The sequence below is a fragment of the Procambarus clarkii genome, chromosome 10, assembly GCF_040958095.1.
Source record: "Procambarus clarkii isolate CNS0578487 chromosome 10, FALCON_Pclarkii_2.0, whole genome shotgun sequence".
In the NCBI taxonomy this organism is placed as follows: domain Eukaryota; kingdom Metazoa; phylum Arthropoda; class Malacostraca; order Decapoda; family Cambaridae; genus Procambarus; species Procambarus clarkii.
The window spans coordinates 22,888,465-22,913,247 of record NC_091159.1 but is presented as its reverse complement, the minus strand read 5'-3'; the positions used below and the strand labels follow the sequence as shown (position 1 = coordinate 22,913,247).

The following is a 24,783-nucleotide window of genomic DNA, read 5'->3' as shown; positions in this document are numbered from 1 at the left end:
CATCACGTGGCGGTTTGTGAGTGTGTGTGTGGGGGGGGGGAGGGGGGGGAGGGGGGGGTTGGACAAGTGTAGCTATGGCACGAGGGCTAAGGTCGGGGTGTTCCGTCTTCCCTACAAGCCTTGTCGTATGACACTTTGAAACTGCTGATTGTTTTGGCATATCGACGGCATTCTAACTTAAAACTGTGTGTGTGTTATTAAGGGCTGACAGCCCTCTATCATCCCATCAAAGGAGGACGTAAGAGCCAAACTCGTATCACAATGATCGCTTACTCAAGGCCACAGATCATCCTCAGGGTAGGCTCGTCCAAGCTGCCACCCCGCCAAACGAGCAGTCGTAAATGTAAACGTACTATGTGCTCAATATCAACATATTTTTTAAACATGGTGAATATCTACATCTATTAGAAGGTCTTTGCATGAAGTTGCAGGAGAGACATGGGAACTATAACCTCACCCAGTTTTGCAGGGTCTCTGGTCTGGGGTACGGGACGAACGTAGGCTATTCAGGGTCGGTCCTATTTGTCTTATTAAGAGGGAGTCGAGCACAATATGACCCCCCTCCCTCACGTAATCGGTGAAAGTTGGATGGACAGGTCCCTAGATTTCTTGGTATATACAGTAGATAAAAGGAAATGTCTTTCCGAGGTTGTAGGCCAAATGGCGAAAGGAGGAGAGAGGTAGAGAGAGCGAGGAGAGTGAGAGAGGAGGGAGATGGGAGACAAGAGGGTAGGGAAGAAAGAGGTACCCCTCGGAATCCCTCTAGTTAATACCTAATAATTTAGTGCTAATATATGTAGGCCAAGGTTAGGTTAGGTTAGGTTAGGTTAGGTTAGGTTTAGTTAGGCTAGGTTAGGTTAGGCTAGGTTTGGTTAGGTTAGGTTTAGTTAGGTTAGGTTAGGCTAGGTTTGGTTAGGTTAGGTTTGGTTAGGTTAGGTTTAGTTAGGCTAGGTTTGGTTAGGTTAGGTTTAGTTAGGCTAGGTTAGGTTAGGCTAGGTTTGGTTAGGTTAGGTTTAGTTAGGTTAGGTTAGGCTAGGTTTGGTTAGGTTAGGTTTGGTTAGGTTAGGTTTAGTTAGGCTAGGTTTGGTTAGGTTAGGTTTGGTTAGGTTAGGTTTAGTTAGGCTAGGTTAGGTTAGGCTAGGTTAGGTTAGATTAGGTTAGGTTTGGTTAGATGTTTACATTCCAAGACAATTACTTGTATTTACGGAGGTGAGATTTAACTATAGGAAGAAAGTCATCAATATCATCAGATTGTGAGTCGTTTGAAAAGCGATTTGTATTTACAACGCGAGCATTTGGCGGCTGGATAAACGAGTATTAGGACGTTGTTTACGAGGCCAGACTGCAAGGGAATGAATAAACAGCTGTTGAAGAGTCAGAGGTCAAGGCTTCAAATATCCGGAAAATTGCCGTCCGGGGCCGATAATTTTGGTGTTAAGCAGCCCAACTGTCCGGTGGGGGGGGGGGGGGGGAGGGGGAGGGGGGGAATACCTCATAGAACTGAAATAATTGTGACATTTGCAAGCAGTTTTTTTTTTATATTTGTTATCTGTTTACTGGTCAATCTATTGACAACACGACCTACTCTATGTTAATGGCCGTTAACGTTAACTAATGGTCAGTCTATTGACAACAATATCTTCTCTATGTTAATGGCCATTAACTCGTGACACTAACATCGTTCCCGTTTATATTGGAACCACAGATTAAGCAAGATTCAGGACGGCAGGAATGACCCTCTTAAAGAGTCATATCACATGCCAGATGTCTTGTAGTTCAAGTCTCTCTGTGGCAACAGTCACTATAACAACCCCCCCACCCTCCCCCACCCTCCCCCCCCCCCACCCATCCACCCCCCTCCCCCCCCCCCAGCAGAGAGGAAGAGGTGAGTCACGCCCCCAAAAAAAAAACTTTGTCCAAACGCGTCTTAACTCACCGCTAGTTACCTCAAGAACCCGATCGAGAAATGAGTAGATCTTCCAATACCTTTGAGACTAAGGTAGACCAGATCGATGATAGTTATTAATCCTCGTTATTAATGTTAATAATAATAATAAAGTTAGTAATGTTAACGTTAACATTAATAATGTTAATAACAGGAACATCATCCTGTTATTAATGATGTTGAGGGGCAGTAATCACGCTTCAACCTCGGCAGGTTTAGTAAGCAGACGGGTCTTCGCGTCGTCCAGTGTGTAGTACTGCCGGGCTCCGAATCTCACCCCCAGAGATTACTCACCGAGCCTGACTGCCATTGCGATAATAGTGTTCTCCGCATTTTCGGATTTAAATAATTTTTACTCTAGTATTACACCAGTCATTTGTCTCGGGGTAATATTATAGCAGGAGCGGCCGGGTGGCTCCTTCCTGCGGTTCCTTGAGGCGGCCCTTGGCGTGTTCAGGATGCTCTTGCCCCTGTTACCATCACTGTCTCTATGTCTCTGTCTCTCTGTCTCTCTGTCTGTCTCTCTCTCTCTCTCTCTCTCTCTCTCTGTCTCACTCTGTCTGCCTCTCTGTCTCACTCTGTCTGCCTCTCTCTCTCTCTCTGTCTCACTCTGCCTCTCTCTCTAGCAATAATACACTGTGCTACTGAGACTGGTATAATGTTGGGTGAGTTTTAGCCATAAATATAAGAGCGGAGGTTGGAGGTCTCCCGACCATCATTATTACCTCCTGGCAGTGTCCTCTGGCTGAGGTTACCCTCTGACCTCACCAACCTCTCCCTTGACCCTCCCCCACGCCCTCCCCCACAGGAGTGTCTAGGGAGGACGTGACCCCTGTGCTTCACCTGGGAGATTGTCTTGGGAGGAGCAACACTCGCCTGAAGGCTGGTGGTTCCTGTTATTTGGGAGAAAATGGTGCAGGGGGAGAGGGAGAACGGTCTTAGTGTAAGGGTGGGGGAAGGGTGCTCAAGAGGCGAGCGTCTGTGGAAGGTAGTGTATTACAGTGAAAAAAAAAAAAAATATATATATATATATATATATATATATATATATATATATATATATATATATATATATATATATATATATATATATATATATCCACACACATCTATGTGGACTTGGCAAACTGTAAACAAACATAAGAACTCAATCTTCCTCCCCCCTCCATACTCGTCCCACGGTATTACAGCCACGGACATGTGCTATAGCCACGGACATGTGCTATAGCCACGGACATGTGCTATAGCCACGGACATGTGCTATAGCCACGGACATGTGCTATAGCCACGGACATGTGCTATAGCCACGGACATGTGCTATAGCCACGGACATGTGCTATAGCCACGTGTCACCGCGAATAAATGTGGTCAAACGAGGCTGACTTGACGTTGATTCTACGTTGACTTGACGTTAATTTGGCGTTGTTTTATCATTCCTCCGACGTCGATTTTTAACATTACTCTGATATCTGATATGCTGCTGCGTCGATTTTAAGTTGCTATTACGTCGATTTCACGTTAATCCTACGTTGAATTAACGTTGCTTCCGCGTCGACTTCACGTTAATCCTACGTTGAATTAACGTTGCTTCTACGTCGAATTCCCGTTGCTTCACAGACTCAACGAATCCGTTAAAATTGAGACTTAATTATTCAACATTAAAACGCCGTAATATTGACGTTTCTCTTAATCGGCCACGAGAGGTTAGGTGGGATGCTTGGGTTTGTACGTCAAAGGTTAGGCCAAATGGTTGCATTATTTACGGAGTGGCAAATAAATAGAGAGCGGAACGGAGAGATATAAAGAGCTTATAACAAGGAATTGCTAACTCCTTACGTGGAGGTAGTGGAGGCTAACTCCTTACGTGGAGGTAGTGGAGGCTAACTCCTTACGTGGAGGTAGTGGAGGCTAACTCCTTACGTGGAGGTAGTGGAGGCTAACTCCTTACGTGGAGGTAGTGGAGGCTAACTCATTACACGGAGGAGACAGAAGAGGATAACTCCATGCATATCTCTAGAAGTTAGGATATCATTTAGCATACAAATATCCAGGTGTAATATACTATCAGTCGGCCGGAATCTAAAAATCGAGTCCCGGGAGCTTATGCCCTGACACCGCAAGTACAACTAGGTTGGAACACACACACACACATGTATTTTCCTGGAATAGATATGATTGTTGGGTGTCTATCAACCGACTTGTAATTCACTCTGGTCCGTTCATAATAGATTGGAGAGGTGTTATTGGTGTGTTTGATTATATATCTCAAACACCTTCCCTCCCTCCCTCCCTTCCTCTCTCTCTCTCTCTCTCTCTCTCTCTCTCTCTCTCTCTCTCTCTCTCTCTCTCTCTCTCTCTCTCTCTCTCTCTCTCCCCCTATCTCCCCCCAAAGGTAGGGGAGATAGACACTCCCTATCACACTGTAGGGAATGTCTACATATCACTCCCTATGTAGAGACACTCCCCCCTCTCACACACACTCACCCTCTCTCTCTCACACACTCTCCCCCTCCCCTTCCCTCCCCCTGTGCTAACCCCCCCCCCCCCGCCCCAGAAACACTCAGTAACTCCATAATATGTGTTCACATCACCCCACATCACAACCCTCCCATTTTCCTGCTCTCACACAAGTGGTTTTAATTCGGTTACCAGACCCCACCACGACGCTAAGTGTCGCCTTGACGTATACTGCCAAATTGAAATTATTGGTTGCAAATACCAGTCAATGAACCTGATTGCATCGAGTGTGTGTGTGCGCCGAGCAACAGGATAGTGTGCGAGAGGTGCAACAAGTGGGTGTAAGAGGTGCAACAGGAGGGTGTAAGAGGTGCAACAGGTGGGTGTAAGAGGTGCAACAGGTGGGTGTAAGAGGTGCAACAAGTGGGTGTAAGAGGTACAACAGGTGGGTGTAAGAGGTACAACAGGTGGGTGTAAGAGGTGCAACAGGTGGGTGTAAGAGGTGCAACAAGTGGGTGTAAGAGGTGCAACAGGTGGGTGTAAGAGGTGCAACAAGTGGGTGTAAGAGGTGCAACAAGTGGGTGTAAGAGGTGCAACAGGTGGGTGTAAGAGGTGCAACAGGTGGGTGTAAGAGGTGCAACAGGTGGGTGTAAGAGGTGCAACAGGTGGGTGTAAGAGGTGCAACAGGTGGGTCATGAAGGGACAAGAGGTGGGCGTGAGGGGTGATACCTGTGGCCCGCTTCCTCTTACCCTTAACGCTAATAAACTCCATAGAACTGACATGTCTGATAATGTAAACAAACATTCACGTGACTAAGAGAGTCTTTGATAAATGGGCTTTTCTCCTTTCCAGTGTGTGGGGGAGGAGAGTGCGTGGGAGGCTGCCAGGGCGCGGAGTGCGTGGGAGGGTGTGTGGGAGGGGAGTGCTGCCACCGGGAGTGTGTGGGCGGGTGTACGGCCCCCAGTAACGCCTCCGCCTGCGTCGCCTGCAGAAACCTCGCTCATGCCGGCGTCTGTTCCTCTGCCTGCCCCGCCCACACCTACAGGGTACGTATATGGTTACACACACACACACACACACACACACACACACACACACACACACACACACACACACACACACACACACACACACACATCATTCCAATAGATGGAATGCATTAGGCAGTGATGTGGTGGAGGCTGATTCCATACACAGTTTCAAGTGTAGATATGATAGAGCCCAGTAGGCTCAGGAACCTGTACACCCGTTGATTGACGGTCGAGAGGCGGGACCAAAGAGCCAGAGCTCAACCCCCGCAAGCACCACTAGGCGAGTACACTAACCAGACCTACTGCCGGCAGGTGGGTGACGAGTGCCTAGAGTGGAAGGAGTGCAAGTCACGTGACCTACCGGTGAGTGAAGAGAGATGTTCAAAGTCCTGCCCGGTCCCCGCCAGGACGTCCAACCCCCACTGTCACCACTGTACCGGTGAGTCTCCTGCCTGGGTTTATGTCCCCTCTTGTCTCTGGTTCACGTCTTGGTATGTCCCCTCTTGCCCCTGACTCCCTTTATTGATTTCCAGGTTCCTTAATAAATTATTACTATTACCTCTATATGTCTCACATTATCCTACTTGTATTACCATTAATTCTATAACAGTTTTGTTATGTTGTATAAACACGTGGTGGGAACGTGGGCCGACGCGGTCCGCATCATTCCACCAACAAAAATGATGAATATCAAATATAACAATGATGAGAAATAACGCTAATAAATGGGGAACATGATAATTCCACGTGGATTCCACATTTCCACGTGGCAAGTTAGGCGTGTCACGTTTAAATGTGTACACTTTACCACCCCACAAAACGTCATAGGCTGCCGATTGTGACTGGGAAAAATAATTGACGTGAATGTATCTCATTTTCGTCGCCTATGGCGAGTAGAATTATTTGTTTATCTTCCCGACATCAGTCCCTAATGTTTTATGGTATTGATTTTTTTTCTCAACCCAGAAATCTGAAAATCAAACCATTTACAACGTTTCGGTTCGCCCCGGGCCATTAGCAAGTCGTGTACTGGTTCTGGCCTTGTATCACAACACGGACACTACAGAAACGACCGCTAGGAGGAGCGGAAACACACTAATCTCTATGTATCCGAGATGGAAAAAAGTCTCGATAAGAATCTGAAAATGTTATTTTCTATGTTATTATCTAACATAAACTTATCCGGCGAGATTATATCGTCTTAGCCTTACTACACTGGAATACACTCATGGGTATTGAGTGTAGGTATAGTGTACCTACATAACACAGGAATACAGGAAATTACACTACGCATATTGTCCCATATACGAGGCAACTCCTATTTATATCAAACCTAACTCATACATACATAAGTCTAACCTACGATTGAAACAACCCAGCGATTCCATGTCGGCGTTACCCAGTATTTGGTTTCATAAATCAACAACCCAGTTTGTCAACCAGTGTTAAACAGTTGGGTACTGCGGCAGACGACTTTTCAGTCCTGTTAATTAATAGCTGAGAGCTTTCCCTTCCCACAGCTCATGGTATGCCTTGTCCTACTAGTTTTCCCTAGAACACGACCCCCCAATTGGTTTGCAGCCAGGTTCGCAACTACTGCTGGGTGAACAGGAGCGAACAGTTAGAGATTGGTGCCTAATCAATCATTCGTGGGCCGGGAGCTAACCCAGTTGAAATTGTTGTGGAGGCGCGCGTGTTGAGAGTACGTTGACATCTCCCCGACAGGTGCTGGCGTCTCCCCGACAGGTGCTGGCGTCTCCCCGACAGGTGCTGGCGTCTTCACTACAGGTGCTGGCGTCTCCCCGACAGGTGCTGGCGTCTCCCCGACAGGTGCTGGCGTCTTCACTACAGGTGCTGGCGTCTCCCCGACAGGTGCTGGCGTCTTCACTACAGGCTGCGGCTCCTGCTACACCGCCATCGTCAACAACATCCACGAAGCCCAGGACCTGGAGTTTTGTTCCTCAGTCGACGCCCTCGAGATTTCCATCACCGGGGGAGGTAAGTTGAGCCCCACCCCCCACCCCCCACCCACCACTCTACAAAGTTGGCTTTATATCTTTTCAATCAATAAACTAATCGATATTTTACCTTAAAATGCCACAGGTACTCAATCTCAACTCTGCATCTATCATCTTTTGTACCACTTACGTTAGAGTTCAATGGGATGCATCTGTCTGCATATTGATATTCGTTAAACTTCGCTGCCAGAAATATGTATACAAAACTGCCTTATATGATTAGTTAAGATAGATCTTACCCACTGAGGAAGCCTGGACCATTAAGTGTACCCAATACGCGACTTTGATAATGGTCCAGGACTGACAGAAACGTCGTCGTTTCTCTATTTTCCGATGTGTGGTTTGGTCTTGGTGAATGGCGACTTAGTCCCGAGCACACATCACAGAGCCTTGTAACACTGTGTTGATCATTCACATGGCTGACACTGAAGCAATTATCACAATCATTTATGCCACAACTGTCCCAGTATTTGCTACACTTCCCATTCCTTTCCATTCGGCGTTCACTGTTTTCACTTTTATGCCTTTGATTAACGAGATGAATAACGCAATATTATTATAATACATTTGTCTGCGTATTTCACTGGTACGTTTGTGTATATGGCCTACATTTTCCAACACCAACTTGAGACGGAATCCTTCCTGTCTATGACGCAGTTATTCACAGAGCAACATGTGCCGTCGTTAAATGAAAAAAGAAAACAATACCTATTGTTTTCTTAATAACAACACAGTGACCCATTAACTATCTCTCTCCTACAGAAGATAAGAAGCCGAACTAATCGTGTATTCTTACAGAAAACATAGAGAAAGAGGTGGGGCGTCTACTGCGGAATATAGAGGTGGTGAGGGACTATGTCAAGATTTTCAGGACCAACATCACATCCACCAGCATCCTGCCCAACCTCAGGAAGATTCGCGGAGAGAATCTGATGTATAATAGGTAAGGCTGAAGACATATCTGGAAATCTTGTTAAGTAGGAGATGCTGATGGGGAAATATTTGTTGGAGATGAGTAGAATGGTGGAGGATAACATGAGGGCATATCACTCTTAATGGCTTGTAGGAGATACTGGCGAGAGACATTTTAGACATATTGGAGATTATCACTGAGTGCGGGAACTGTGGCGTGGTGCCTCTCTCTCTAAGCAGACATTCTCTGGCGTTTATAAGATTTTTTTCTAACCGAGTAATACATGATGTGGCTAATGTCAAGACTTGGGTGTTGAAGGACCTTCCGTTCCTCCTCCTTCAGGTACTCCCTGGTGGTGGTGGACAACCCCAACCTGCACTCCCTGGCCTCCTGGACCCTCCCCGACCACAACTTCACAGTAGAGCGTGGGAAGGTGCTGTTCCAGAGCAACCCGCTACTGTGCCTTCGTCAGATCCACGCCCTGGCGGCTGTGCTCGGCCAGGCGAACCTCACACACGATGACGAGTCCAGAGCTAATGGCCAGGGTGCTCTGTGTGGGTATCACATCACACACACCCGCGTGTGTGTGTGTGTGTGTGTGTGTGTGTGTGTGTGTGTGTGTGTGTGTGTGTGTGTGTGTGTGTGTGTGTTGTGTGTGTGTGTGTGTATTCACCTAGATGTGCTTGCAGGGTCGAGCTAAGCTCCTAGCCCCGCCTTCCGAACGTTCTTAGATTTCTACAATAACTCATTTCTCAAGCTTTGATCATATTTAAATATAAAATGCTGAAACGAATTAGCTTCAACGACATCTGCATCTAAGCTATTCCATTTATTGACAGCTCTAACACTGAATAATATCTTCCTGATGTCTCTGACTCATTTGCGTCTCCAGTTCCCATCTATGACCTCTTGTTCTGCTGTTCCTAGATTTTAACAACGCTGATTTGTCTACTTTGTTAATTTCCCTTAGAATCTCATATGCTGTTATTATGTCCCCCTCTATCTCTCCTTTCCTCCAGCATGATTCAGTGCTCTCAGTCTTTCCTCGTAGCTCAATCCCCTCAGCTCCGGAACGAGTCACCTTCGCTGCATATAGAGCCCGGAAAGTTTTATATACACAGACGTTGGCCAGTATCCCATGTGTGTGTGTGTGTGTGTGTGTGTGTGTGTGTGTGTGTGTGTGTGTGTGTGTGTGTGTGTGTGTGTGTGTGTGTGTGTGTGTATATAAAATCCTCGGCATCATTTTGCTCTTCCTGCTACAGGCGAGGTAGCCCCATTGTCAGTGAGCGTGCGGGCGTCCCCAGCATACGGTACACTCACACTGACCGTAGACGCCCTTCCTTACCACCTTGCCTTCGTCGACGCCCTCTACGTCAACTACAGGCCGGCGCCAACCAACGTCACCCTACATCAGGAGCCCTGCTCTGCTAGCGACGGGTGAGCAGTAACGTGTTGCTTTGCCGTAAAATAACTTCAAGAATTGGATTCATTATGCATATTACTATCTCTGTCAAATTCGCCAAGGCTACTCTCAAAAATATACAGAAATTGACACTCCCTGGCCTTCTCGTTGCAGGTGGTCGGTGATCGAAGTACAGAGGGAGGTCCCCGAAGGAGGGGAAGCTGGAGGTAGAGGTTGGAGGTCTGGCTCCCAGCACCCGCTACGCCCTCTATGTGAGGACACACGCCCATCTTCCCGCCAGGGAGGACGCCTAGGTCCTCCGTCGTCTACGCCAACACCAGCGCCTTCAGTGGGTAACTCATGCCTTTGTCATGCCTTGTTGTCTATGTGGTGGTCGAATACTTTCACCCTTTCATGTCTTCACATGATCCTTCGTTACTTAACACTTTCTTATCCAATGTTCCTTCGTTACTTGACCGATTGATTGATTGATGAAGATTAAGCCACCCAAAAGGTGGCACGGGCATGAATAGCCCGTAAGTGGTGGCCCTTTTGAGCCATTACCAGTATCAAGAGCTGATACTGGAGATCTGTGGAGGTGCAACTGCACCCTGCGTGACGGGAGATGTCTCCCGAGTTACTTGACCAGTCGAAGGATACAAGGATGGATACAACGATACGTGGAGGATACAGCGACACGTGGAGGATACAACGAATCCTCCACGTTTCGGATCCCTATAATTAAAACTTTTATATGCTACAATTTATCTATCTTGAGGTTATTTTGAGATGATTTCGGGGCTTAAGCGTTCCCGCGGCCCGGTCCTCGACCAGGCCTCCTTTTTGTTACACACCTCCAGGAAGCAGCCCGTAGCAGCTGTCTAACTCCCAGGTACCTATTTACTGCTAGGTGAACAGAGGCATCAGGGTGAGAGAAACTCTGCCCGTTTGTTTCCGCCTCCGCCGGGGATCGAACCCGGAGCCTAAGGACTACAAATTCCGAGCGTTGTCCACTCAGCCGTCAGGCCCCAGTAATATATGTAATATTAATCTATGTAATATTGAAGTATTTTAATGAACCCAGAACTTGAAATGCCTTTATACAAACTATTGATATTTGATGGCCTCGGGAATGGGTTGTTATGATTTTCTTCACCAATGTGGCTTAGTGATTTACAAACTCGCTCCACGTGTCGTGAGCGATCTGGTCTGGGTTCGAGTCCTGGCCGGGGAGGTGGACTGACCACCAATCCTTAACTGTTCGCCTCTGTTCACCCAGCAGTAATTACATACCTGGTTGCTAAGCGACTGACGGATGGTGTTCCAGGGGAAAACTAGTGGGCAAGGGTTAGCATGATCAACGGGAAGGGCAAGTTCACAGCCTGTTAACAGGAGTGAGAAGGCGTCTAGGCCCGTACCCACTCTGTGAACATCTGTATATACATCTGATGAGTGTACATCTCACCTTCCCATTTGACAAACCATTTTCCTAGTAAATGGTTACTAGAATTGTACACAGTATTCTTGAACTCTATTGGATCAACACTTTTAGGGATTCAAGAGTTGCCTAAAATTGTGTACCAGCCTTATTCGTTGCCTCTGAACGGGTCGGCTTTCTTCCTTTTTAGACATTCTTCACCCCCTTCCTTCACCCTTCTCCCTTCACCCTTCTCCCTTCACCCTTCTCCCTTCACCCTTCTCCCTTCACCCTTCTCCCTTCACCCTTCTCCCTTCACCCTTCTCCCTTCACCCTTCTCCCTTCACCCTTCTTCCTTCACCCTTCTCCCTTCACCCTTCTCCCTTCACCCTTCTCCCTTCACCCTTCTCCCTTCAGTGCCAATCGGCTTCAACACTAACCTGTTGGGCTCTTTCTAAAATAAAACTAACAGCTGCAGTTTAAAATATTACATAAAACGCAACTTTGAAATGATTTATCTGCTGTAAGTTCACACACACACATATTATATTATATTATATATTATATATCCATGACAGCGACACCCTGACTCCTTATATGTAAAGCGATTAAGACAACACTTTAGCCCACATATGTGTAACAACAAGTGAGAAGGGCTCCCCACTTGGCTGTTCTCGTCTCGCTCACAGACCCCAGCGAGCCCGTGGGCTTGAGGTGGGCGTCCAGAAGCAGCTCTACCCTAGACTTGTGGTGGGAGCCGCCCCGCCGCCCACATGGGGTGGTGGATCACTACTTGGTAACCGCCCTCGCCCTTCCCGACCACCACGCCCTCCCGCCCCACCTCGACTTCTGCAGCCATCACGGTGAGCCACAAGCCCCTTGCTCCTCCTCGATCACGAGGTCATATACCTTTTGGGTAGCTGGAAGTTGTTCTTTGAATTCTAATTAAATCAGTTTTGCCAGTTACATTAAATGCAAATTTCAGAAAAAGAACAACTGCACAACTGACCAGTTAGACCAGTTAAGTCTAAGTTTAAGAGTCATTGGCTTCCTGTCATAAAGTTGTTTATACTTCAACCAGTACTTCCAAGACTTGTGCTCTTAGCATCTTGAGAATTGTAGTATTTCTTATGTAAGTATTACCTCCTGACACTTACACCCCAGCAGCAGTTTCACATTTACTGACTAAACGCTATTTAATCCATGGCAGGATTTGGTTTGTGTAATAGGCTACACTCTTGTGTTTTACCCTCCGCCAGTTCACTAAGTCACTCAGCCAGCTTGCTGACCAAAATACTAGGATGAATTATTTACATGAATCAAAGATAATATATACGATAAGCATTAGGTGATGAAAATCAAATAAAGTTTCTGAGGCAGACTTGCAATGTCTCGGATCTTACACATGGGAAGTTCATGGAAAAGTATTTGTACCCCATGACAAATGTTTTCTTAGTGTTATTCATTGTTGTAGGCGATGCACTGCAATACTTCAATGTGTTCAGTAGTTAGTGTTTAGCACCGCATTTCTCTTCCCTAAACAATTAATAGTTCAGGACAGCCTCAAGAAGATATGGGCAGCCACTGAGGCGAGACAGGAATCCTTTGTGGAGGCTCTAAGGAAGCGAGAACAGGAAGAGAAGGAGGAGGAAGAAGGATCAGGAGAGGAGGACGAGGACGAGGTCTGTGTAAGAGCCTCGAACTCCGGCTGCTGCGCCTGCCCTCACCATCAGCAGCAGGACCCGAGGAACCCCGATCTCGCTCACTTCGAGGAGTACATTCTTCAGGACGTTAACATTGAAAAGTAAAGCCCTTTGTTGGATTTTATTAATCTCACTCATTTATTGACTGCGTGATTTTTACCCTAACAAAATCCTCCCCGAACATTCACTCCGGTGGATGATTTTGTAACTTCTGATCCTATTTCATCTGCCAAATGTCACAAATATATTTAATTAATACTTTTATGACAATTATATGCACTGCTACTTTTGAGCATATAACTGATATTCGATTGATACACAATATCATAATTACTAATTAAGGTTTATAAGTTATTAGAAAATATAGTTGGTTATCGAAATTTTTATTACATAGAATTTATATTTGTTCTCTCTGTAAGATATATCAACAGAAACAGAATATGGCAAAAGCCACGTCAATGACATAGTTGGCGATGGTGAAATGCAAGGAGAAAATTGCAATTCATATTTCCTATTTCAGCGCGAGAACCATCATAGGTACAGTTAGACAATTTTAACCAATCCATTACAAACTCTTTTTTAATTCAAGTCTTCTCTCCATATTCTCAGCCTCCACAAGGTTAGCGGTGGTGTCTTTCCTGGCGTGGTGATGGATAGACCCCAGCTAGAGCCTGGCTCCCAGGACCAGCCCAGCGCTGGACCGTCGTACATACCAAGGCCGAAGATGGATATCCCTGAGCAAGGTCCTAGCTCCCAGGACCAGCCCAGCACTGGACCACACACGCCAAGCTCGACGATGGATATCCTTCAACAAGGTCCTAGCCCCCAGGACCAGCCCAGCACTGGACCACACACGCCAGGCTCGACGGTGGATATCCTTCAACAAGGTCCTAGCCCCCAGGACCAGCCCAGCACTGGACCACACACGCCAGGCTCGACGGTGGGTCTCCCTCAGCAAGGTCCTAGCCCCCAGGACCAGCCCAGCACTGGATCACCTCACACACCGCGCGAGGAGCGCAGTACGGAGGCTCTGTACACGCTGCTAGTAGCCGAAGATAACGCCAACAAGGACCAGTTGCATTCCTTCAGACGGATCTTCCAGGCATTTCTTACAGGTGGTGATGGCCCGCCGCTGGTGCCTCTCGCCCAAGACCATGCCCACCACTACCAGTACAACACCTCCAGGTAAATCCCTCTCCGACAAGAGACAAATCACGTCGAGATCGCAAGACGCTTGCTAACGCATTTTATAACCTAACCTAAGTTAATCAAACCTTTCTTACCTAAAAAAATCGATTTCTCGAACCGTCTTGTGCACGATTTCAACAGCGTCTTGAGAACCGTCACCGCGCGGCTGACGATGTAACTACATAACATTACTCGTTATTAAAGTTCAATTGCAATCAAATATTTAATTTCCTATCATATGCTATATATTTTCTATATCCTTCTTTTAAGTGGTAAGATCTTTCTAAGGATGTCAGTGTACCTTGATGCAGACCAACTAATGCGATGCGAGCGACGGACGGCACCAATAACTGACCATAACTTGCACAGTACAATTACAATAGGGATATACTGCCTATAATTGTGCACCCAGCCTTGCTATCTGGCCAGGAGGTATACTTTCTGGCCCGGAGGTATACTTTTTGGCCAGGAGGTATACTTTCTGGCCAGGAAGTATACTTTCTGGCCAGGAGGTATACTTTTTGGCCAGGAGGTATACTTTCTGGCCAGGAAGTATACTTTCTGGCCAGGAGGTATACTTTTTGGATAGGAGGTATACTTTCTGGCCAGGAGGTATACTTTCTGGCCAGGAGGTATACTTTTTGGCCAGGAGGTATACTTTCTGGCCAGGAGGTATACTTTCTGGCCAGGAGGTATACTTTCTGGCCAGGAGGTATACTTTCTGGCCAGGAGGTATGCTTTCTGGCCAGGAGGTATACTTTCTGGCCAGGAGGTATACTTTCTGGCCAGGAGGTATACTTTCTGGTCCGGAGGTATACTTTCTGGCCAGGAGGTATACTTTCTGGCCAGGAGGTATACTTTCTGGCCAGGAGGTATACTTTCTGGTCCGAAGGTATACTTTCTGGCCAGGAGGTATACTTTCTGGCCAGGAGGTATACTTTCTGGTCCGGAGGTATACTTTTTGGCCCGGAGGTATACTTTCTGGCCAGGAGGTATACTTTCTGGCCCGGAGGTATACTTTCTGGCCCGGAGGTATACTTTCTGGCCCGGAGGTATACTTTCTGGCCAGGAGGTATACTTTCTGGCCAGGAGGTATACTTTCTGGCCAGGAGGTATGCTTTCTGGCCAGGAGGTATACTTTCTTGCCAGGAGGTATACTTTCTGGCCAGGAGATATACTTTCTGGCCAGGAGGTATACTTTCTGGCCAGGAGGTATACTTTCTGGCCAGGAGATATACTTTCTGGCCAGGAGGTATACTTTCTGGCCAGGAGGTATACTTTCTGGCCAGGAGGTGTACTTTCTGGCCCGGAGGTATACTTTCTGGCCCGGAGGTATACTTTCTGGCCAGGAGGTGTACTTTCTGGCCAGGAGGTATACTTTCTGGCCCGGAGGTATACTTTCTGGCCAGGAGGTATACTTTCTGGCCCGGAGGTATACTTTCTGGCCAGGAGGTATACTTTCTGGCTAGGAGGTATACTTTCTGGCCAGGAGGTATACTTTCTGGCCAGGAGGTATACTTTCTGGCCCGGAGGTATACTTTCTGGCCCGGAGGTATACTTTCTGGCCAGGAGGTATACTTTCTGGCCGGGAGGTATACTTTCTGGCCAGGAGGTATACTTTCTGGCCGGGAGGTATACTTTCTGGCCAGGAGGTATACTTTCTGGCCAGGAGGTATACTTTCTGGCCCAGAGGTATACTTTCTGGCCAGGAGGTATACTTTCTGGCCAGGAGGTATACTTTCTGGCCAGGAGGTATACTTTCTGGCCAGGAGGTATACTTTCTGGCCAGGAGGTATACTTTCTGGCCAGGAGGTATACTTTCTGGCCAGGAGGTATACTTTCTGGCCCGGAGGTATACTTTCTGGCCAGGAGGTATACTTTCTGGCCCGGAGGTGTACTTTCTGGCCAGGAGGTATACTTTCTGGTCCGGAGGTATACTTTCTGGCCAGGAGGTATACTTTCTGGCCAGGAGGTATACTTTCTGGCCCGGAGGTATACTTTCTGGCCAGGAGGTATACTTTCTGGCCAGGAGGTATACTTTCTGGCCAGGAGGTATACTTTCTGGCCAGGAGGTATACTTTCTGGCCAGGAGGTATACTTTCTGGCCAGGAGGTATACTTTCTGGCCAGGAGGTATACTTTCTGGCCAGGAGGTATACTTTCTGGCCAGGAGGTATACTTTCTGGCCAGGAGGTATACTTTCTGGCCAGGAGGTATACTTTCTGGCCAGGAGGTATACTTTCTGGCCTCGAGGATTATTTTTGACTTGGAAATATCCATCAATCCGTTCTTCAAGGGCAACTACATTTCACCTTTCCAATCTTGATTTGTTCAACAGATTATATTGTAGTAGGAATAAATTAGGCCTAACTTAGCAGGACATGTTGCAGGTCGTGGGCGGCGTGGGCGGCGATGGCAGGACGGTACCAGGTTCACCGCCCTCACCCATTCTTACACCCACCACCAAGTCCCTTCACCAACGGTAAGGCTGCTCATCACCACACACACTACACCACGCACACTACACCACGCGCCACACCACACACACTACACCACGCGCCACACCACGCGTCACACCACACACTACACCACGCGCCACACCACACACTACACCACGCGCCACACCACGCGCCACACCACACACACTACACCACGCGCCACACCACGCGCCACACCACACACTACACCACGCGCCACACCACGCGCCACACCACACACTACACCACGCGCCACACCACGCGCCACACCACACACACTACACCACGCGCCACACCACGCGCCACACCACGCGCCACACCACACACACTACACCACGCGCCACACCACATCACAGTGCATGCACAATCCGATGACCCAACCCACTATACAGCTTCTGTTATCTCACTACTTCAACAAACCTCTCTGAACCCCACACCCCCCACCCCCCAATGTCTCATTCTCATGAGACATTGTGTCTCATTCCAGTCAACAAAACGCCGCAAATATAAACGTTTATGTATTGTTCAGTGTGTATATTCTACACAATGGTTCCTCAACAGGGGACATGTTGTATAATCATTAACAAATTTATATTAGCGGATTTATGAATGCCTATTAAACAGGAAAGACATGTCTATATTTAGTTATACAGATACCTTGCTCATTATAGATACCTTGCTCATTATAGATACCTTGGTCATTGTACCGCTACTTTAGTAACTTGGATAAACATCTTGGCCACTGTACAGGAACTACAATGATATCTTTAATGATCGCGCAGGTACGCTGAGGGTGGTACAAGAGATATCCCGAACACGCCGCCTCACCCTTCACCACCTGCGGCACTCCACCCACTACCTGGTGGGCGTGGTGGCGTGTCAGGCACCCACCACCTGCACGCCCACTGCCCGCCCACTGCCCACCCGCCTGCTGAAGGCAGAGGGGTCCCGTGCAAGCTGTGTTCCAGTGTGGCCGCCATGACAGTCGCCACCACTGCTCCGAGCAGTAAGATCTCCCCCTTCTTGAAGAGCAATAATTGAGAATAATCCACATTGAAATCGTAATATACATATATGGGAAAATCTTTGGAGTAGGGCGGGCCATGGTTAATGTGTAGTTCTGAGGCAATTGAGGACGCTAGTTCGAATCCACCGCTCTGCTTCCACAAGATTTTCTCACACATAGATATAAGCTCTCCTTCAGACATCATTCGCGTGACCTCTAATAACGTGATTGATCAGAAAAAAGTCATTTCTGGATGCATTATCTTTCTGTAGCTTAGGAGTGTCTTAATACTTGTCCATGATCATCACTTGATTCTCCTTATTGATGCTATTGACTCTTATAGTGTATATATGGTTGTAATTTGGTGATGAGGTTAGTATACTGCGGCACTCGAAGCTCCTCCCGGCAGCATCTTGTGGTGGTGCTGACTTGGCAGATGGTTTGATCCTGTACTAACTCAACCCCCTCAATCCTTCCTCCACCCACTCCATGCACCACAACTCCCTCCACCACTGCTCACTCCACCACCACCACTCCAGCATCACCACTCACTCCACCACCACCTCTCCATCGCCACCACTCCAGTACCACTTGGAGTGGACGGTAGAGCGACGGGCTCGCTTCATGCAGGTCGGCGTTCAATCCCCGACCGTCCAAGTGGTTGGGCACCACTCCCTTCCCCCTGTCCCATCCCAAATCCTTATCCTGATCCGTTCCAAGTGCTATATAGTGGTGGTGGCTTTGGGGCTTTCTCTTGGTAGTTCCCTTCCAGCACCACTCACTCCCTTCTCTACAACTCCATCCACCACCACTACCTCCACCCAGACCTCTACAACCCCCGCCCTCACCACCTCCACCTTCCCCCACAGCCACTGCCGACACGGTGCCAGAGGGCTCCCTCTCTGCCTCCGCCCACAACACCTCCGTCAGGGTCTGGTGGCAGCCTCCGCAGGCAACCAACGGCGCACTCCTCGCCTACCACCTCCAGTTCACCAGCATGGGAGTAAGTGCCCACCTCCATTACTAATGGTTCTTAAAGGGTCAGTACCTCCTAACTATTAGCACTTATAGTTAATACCTATTGCTAGGAGCACCCGAAGGGTTAGTACCTCCACCAGTACTACTAGTAGCCCTCATGGGGGTATCCACCTACACCACCAATAGAAACAGTTCTGGTAAGTGCCTCCGCCAGTACCAACACTGGTGGGAGTGGTGTTCCCAGTGCCTAATACCAATTCTCTTGGTTCACACACGACTCTCAGCCGCCATTAGTGGCGTCCAACTCTCCAATATTAACTACATACTCGTCTTAAGCTTCACGGGCCCTCCGACAGAGGGGGTTGGCTGTGCAAAACAAGTCACAGCTACAAGAAACGCATCAATTTGGTGGAACGTAAACAATATTACAAAATACATGTAAGAATGTAAATAAGATAAAGGGAGAGGGAACACCCCGTCTGTATCTTTGCAGACTTTCAGTTTTGTATAGCAATTATCAAAGCAACTAGTTAACTACCCGATTTCTAATCACCTACATGGTCTTATGGAATATATATAATAATCTCTATCGGCATAACTGTACAATAGATCGTGTATATTCAAGTAAATCTATTCTTTAATAGTCTATTGTTTAACACTTAGCCCATCTATTGTTCGCAGAGTCAGAGGACGCGGTGTGTGTCTGTGAGTGAATACGAGGCCGCGGGCGGAGGGGTGGAGCTGGAGGACCTGGCTCCCGGCAACTACACCTTCAGGGTGAGAGTCAGGTCCAGGGCGGGCTACGGCCACTACTCTGCACCCATCTCCTGCCTCCTCCAGGTGAGAGCAACATTGCTCGCTCGCATTTGTCTTTTTCTCCGCTCATTAGTATGGCGTGGAGGCGCAGTGGTTATATCAAGTAGTAACAAGTTTCTAGCACGTTGTAACAACCTTCTAACATGTCATAAATACTTAAAAACAAGATGTAACCGCTTTGTAACAAGTTGTAATAAGGTAACAATAGGGGACCGTTACGCTGTGTGTTTGCAGGGATGGATTTGAAGTCTATGGTCGATGGTTCAGGGATAGTTTTAGTGGTTCTTGGCCCATGCATCAGTGGTTCAATGAACCTTGACCCAGTTCAGTGATCCATAGTTCACGTCCATAGGCTATTCAAGGTGTTGCGAATAGACCTTATAGATCTTGTTGATGCCATTCATCAAATCAAACAATAGTCCCCCTTATCTGCCTCAATGAATATACGGATTCTTCAATTGTCAACGCCTGTCAATCATATATGTATGTGAATCTTTTAATGTGTATTAATTTATTCTTAAATTCGTTGGGCAAGGGAAGTAGTGTATTATATTTCTGCCTGAATATTTACATTCAGGCAGAAATATTTCGATACAATTTGTTAGCAAAGTCATTACAAGACCCAAAATACTCCCGAAGTATTTCATTCAAAATCAGTTTACACCAAAACACCAATTTACATCATTCAAAATCAGTTTACACATCCTAGTATATTGTGTACACATGTAAACATGCAGCTCTTGTTAACTGTGAAATTGTAAAAAAAAAAAATAACTGCCTAGTCACATACGTTAAGGCGAGAACTGCATATATATAAAGATGTCAAATTAATCTTACATAAACAATAAATTACCCTTGTGAAGATTACATGGAAGAAGTCAGGGGCGGGTAAGTAGCTTAGGGATGCGGAGGGAACCACATTGACCGCTCACTGCGCGAATGTTGTAAAGCCTAATCCTTCCGCCGTCAATTTCCAGCGAGATATTTTAAGTTTTGTTACCACATATACTCAAGTCTTAGCTGCATTCCCTTATAATGCGGCCAAGACTTCTGTCAGCTACATACGTAGTAAGCATACCTATACTTCAGTCAGCATACCTACATAGATCGATGTTGCATCATCTACTTGTGTGGGTATGTCAGCTATTAGTCTAGGCATCAGCACATTGAAAAGCGTAGGACTGAGGCCTCCTCTCTGAAGTTTGCACATTCAGAGGAGGTATTATGACTACTCTTAACCCCCTTACAGATGATTTCCGGCAGTTCTGTTATTTAAATAACCCCTAATACATTTCAACAAATCTCCCCAAACTCCGAAAAAAAAGATCTATTTGTTCCAGGATGAGTTCCCTATTTGCTGTGTTAAAAGCAGATTGAAGATCAAGAAAGGCAAAGTGAATGTTTGGTTCCTGTCTGATGAAGTACTCAGCAAAGCAAGACTGTATACTTCTCCCAGGGAAAAAAGCCATTAGAAATGGTTAGAAATGAGTTGACTTTTGATTTCCATCGTTAGCCAACTGAAAACAATCCTCTCAAGGACCTTGCACAGGCAGATGCAACCTCTGAAGAGACAACTAACACAACACCTATACCCACTATTAGACTATTTTACAGGAACTTCTTTTCCACAGCCCATAAAACGGAGGAAAGGGTCCTGAAAGATATTGTCAGTAGAAACGTTATCCCTACAGACAAAAATCAGAAGATACAACTGACGATTTACTATAAAACCAGAAAAACGGCCAGCCTACTCATGAGAAACTCTCCAGACACAAAGCAGAACGCTTTAAAAGAGACCAACGTCGTCTATGCCTTCAAATGCCCTCTTGGGGACTGTAAGCCTCAAAAAAAACAGCATATAGGCAAGACAACAACATCTCTTTCCAGGCGTTTAACGATGCATAAGCAACAGGGCTCCATTAAGGAACATATAATCTCTTCCCACAAACAAACCATCACCAGAGAAATCTTAGCAAACAACACAGAAATCATCGATAGATACAGCGATAGCAGGCGGCTTGACGTTTGCGAGGCACTACACATCAAGAAGTCAACACCAGCAATCAACAGCCAATTAATGCACAACTATATTCTACCCACTTCAAGACTCCGCTCCAATATAGAAGCATCAAGAATTATGGACCAATAGGCTTTCTACAATTACTTCCATTCAATACCCATTGTTTCGTGTTCTGTCTTGTGTCTGAATTTAATACCCATTCAATACCCATTGTTGAAAGTTTGTTTTCACCTCATCCACCTCACCCAAATGTAGATATAAACTCGAAGCTGTGTAAGCTCTATTCAGTTTCAGTTGTGTGTTTGTAAACTAAAGTCTTTGAAAATGTAATAAGTTTTACGAAACGCGCTCAAGTGTCGCGTCAGACTAGAAATAAAAATGAATGTTGGAGAATTGATCTTTGAATTACCATCAACAGTGAAAAGAAACGTAAGAAAGATAGAGAAAATTCGTGTTAGAATTATTAATCTTACTTTTTCGGTCATATTTAATAATATATGTCTACAGGAAAGACTGCTACCAAAATATACTAATATATATATATACTAATATATATATATATATATATATATATATATATATATATATATATATATATATATATATATATATATAAATTAATATAGGTAAAATATATACATAGAAAATATTTTAAGTGATGGAAGCTGAAATTCCGGACTTTTAAAGAATTTTGTAAATTCTTCCCGTAAGCAAATTTTGACACCTGATTCCAGGATATGTCCTGGAAATATGGTTGTACGACAACCCTAACTTATTCTCGACAGTTATTCTGTACTCATGCGCCCTGTCCTCTCCAGGGCTCACAACGTCCCTAAAATGATGTCCTAAATTGCCCGAACCTAACCTACCAGAGCACCCACGAATAGAAAATGGAACATCATGTCAATTTTTTTTTTGTATACGATTTTTAGTGTATTAATTTTAGGCCTTTAGGAGATTTATACGTCAAAATACGATGTGGTAATTCGAGAAGACGGGTCGAAGCCTCAAAACGAACCAGCTCGTTAATCTATTTTGTTTTGTTTGCTAAATACATGTATGCATGATCATCCGTTCATGATAAGCGTTACAGGATTTGGAGGCAAACATGATATTCCGTGAACAACATTTTGCTGAATCATTTCATGCTATACACTGTAAACTTTGTCACGGATTATCGTATTTGAATTATAAACGTTTTTTTTTTTCATGCAAGCATGCAAGTTAAATACAATAAATACAATAAAACATAATAACAAAGCAAAAACAAAAAAACATTGACCAGAAGGATCGACAGCATAGACTAAACAACAAGCATAACTAGAGAAAAACAGCATACATCAAGACAAATCAGAACACATGAGAAAACAATGGAAACAAGCAAGCAATGCACAAAACAAAATAACACATGAAACAAAACTAACAATTATCATAACGTACAGGTAGTGCAGAAATATGACAACATAAAATATAACAAGAAAACAAAATATACAACAAGCCAATAATAAAAAATACAAGCCACATAGGGCACACTTACAACACAAAACATATAAACAAGAACACTCAACTAACCACTTTCCTCGCAATAAACAAAAGGAGAGGCACGAGCACAGAACACAACATTGCAAACATTACAGCCAGGGGGACTCAAAGCCTTACATAATCAAAGAAACAGATAATTAGGGAACATACTTGCCCGGGAACTGCACATTGAAAGCTTCCCAGAGTAACCACCCCCTAGGGTCCAGCTCATCCACTGGTGAAGCCATAACCTCCGGAACCCTGGCAACAAACACCCGCACACAGGGAACCCAGATGGTAGTACCGACGAGGCGCGTAGTCGCCACGCATACCCACACAAAGGGAACCTGCCCAGCATGAAAGCAGTCCGGTTCGTCCGACAGTATTAACTCGGCAATCAACGTCCAGTGATCCGACGGCATCACAGACGCCGGCAACATGTCCTCCAGGTCCCCAACGCACTCCGTCACAGGAGCGGGCCGGATAGAGGGCACCACCACAGGGGCACCCGCAGCGCGCATCCTTCCGTAAGGTAACCACGAGGCCACGCCCAGGACCAGGATCCATACCATCCCTGGCAGCAGAAGCCACCACCCCCCCACCGCGGCGAGCCCCCTGGAGGCGAAGGAACAGAAGGCACGGCCGATACACGGGCACCAGCACCAGCAGGCACATGGACCTCCGCCACCTCTAACTCCGTAGACATCGACGCAACCGGATTCACCTCAACTCCCGAAGACCCACAGTCACCGAAGTCACCCACATCAGCCCAGGCCGAAGACGACAGCCGGGAACGTTTGGGCTCTGAGTTTCTGGGTCCGCATCCGAGCCGGATGCGGACCCAGAAACACGGGCACTAGCTGCCGGATGAACCGCCGCCCGACATAGAACAGCAGCAGCTTCAACCACAGGTGGAACCGGACCGTACACAGCAGGCGGCGGCACCGCCACCCCAGCACCCATCACAGACGGAACACAAGGCGAAGGCGCAAGGCCAGGCGCAGGAGCAGAGGACGAGGAAGAGGAGAGCGCCGACGACGCACAGAGATCGCCCAGAAGGTCATCGGGAGCAGCGGGGACAGCGACGGGATCAGGAAGAACATCCGACGGCACGGCAACATCCGGAGGAGGGTCCTCAACAACCGAAGAAAGAACAGGCGATGCAGGTGGAGCAGGGGGAGCCGCAGCATCCAACGGGACACTCACCTCCTCACCCCCCCCCCCGGAGTCCTCCTCCAGAGGGAGCGGCGGGAAATCCTCTTCTTTGAACATGTTCACGGGAGCAACCGCAGCCTCAGTGCACCCGGCAGCTTGATGGCCCAACAGGCCACAACGAAAACACGTCCGCGGTTGCCGTGCATAGTACACCCGTATGTAGTACCCTAAAAGCCGGACAGACAATGGAATGTCCGACCGCAGGCGCATCCCTAGGGTACGAATATTGGTCTTCACTCCCGCATGCTGGCCAGAAGACAACGAGTGCATCCCCACACTGACGATGGTGCCAAACCGCTGGAGGAGCGACTCGGGAAACTCCATGGGGGCCTCATGGACACTCACATACGTCATAGCACCACTGCGATCCGATATAGACACAGATCCGGCGCCATTCGGCAGCTGCAAGGTATGCCCCTCGTACCTCCGGAGAAAATCATGGTACGGTGCTTCCCCCACAAACTTGATAACCACACGGTGAACAGTTACTAGCTCAACTCCGTAGATGTCCACAACCGGAATACGGAGCATGTCACACCTGACCACCTCCACGACAGGATAACCTGCACGCCCCGTAAACACCAAACCCACGGAGTTTACCCATCACAACAAGGGGAAGATGGCCGCCCATGTCAAAAGTGCCACGTCCACACCAGCCAGGAACAGCAGGGAAGGT

At 46.9% G+C, this 24,783-nt stretch overlaps 1 protein-coding gene across 1 annotated transcript in view; it reads left to right on the top strand.

Annotated features, from left to right (window-relative positions):
- The first annotated feature begins 261 nt into the window (after positions 1–261).
- The window catches only part of LOC123747754 (insulin-like growth factor 1 receptor), a 37,369-nt gene continuing 12,847 nt past the window's right edge, over positions 262–24,783 (top strand). Inside the window, 18 exon segments of the mRNA XM_069322223.1 lie at positions 262–343; positions 5,256–5,449; positions 5,747–5,873; positions 7,160–7,432; positions 8,251–8,395; positions 8,708–8,919; positions 9,628–9,802; positions 9,942–9,981; positions 9,983–10,078; positions 10,080–10,116; positions 11,874–12,047; positions 12,736–12,988; positions 13,497–14,072; positions 16,465–16,556; positions 17,334–17,492; positions 17,495–17,557; positions 18,427–18,560; positions 19,217–19,375. Coding sequence (XP_069178324.1) covers positions 262–343; positions 5,256–5,449; positions 5,747–5,873; positions 7,160–7,432; positions 8,251–8,395; positions 8,708–8,919; positions 9,628–9,802; positions 9,942–9,981; positions 9,983–10,078; positions 10,080–10,116; positions 11,874–12,047; positions 12,736–12,988; positions 13,497–14,072; positions 16,465–16,556; positions 17,334–17,492; positions 17,495–17,557; positions 18,427–18,560; positions 19,217–19,375 — 2,991 coding nt within the window.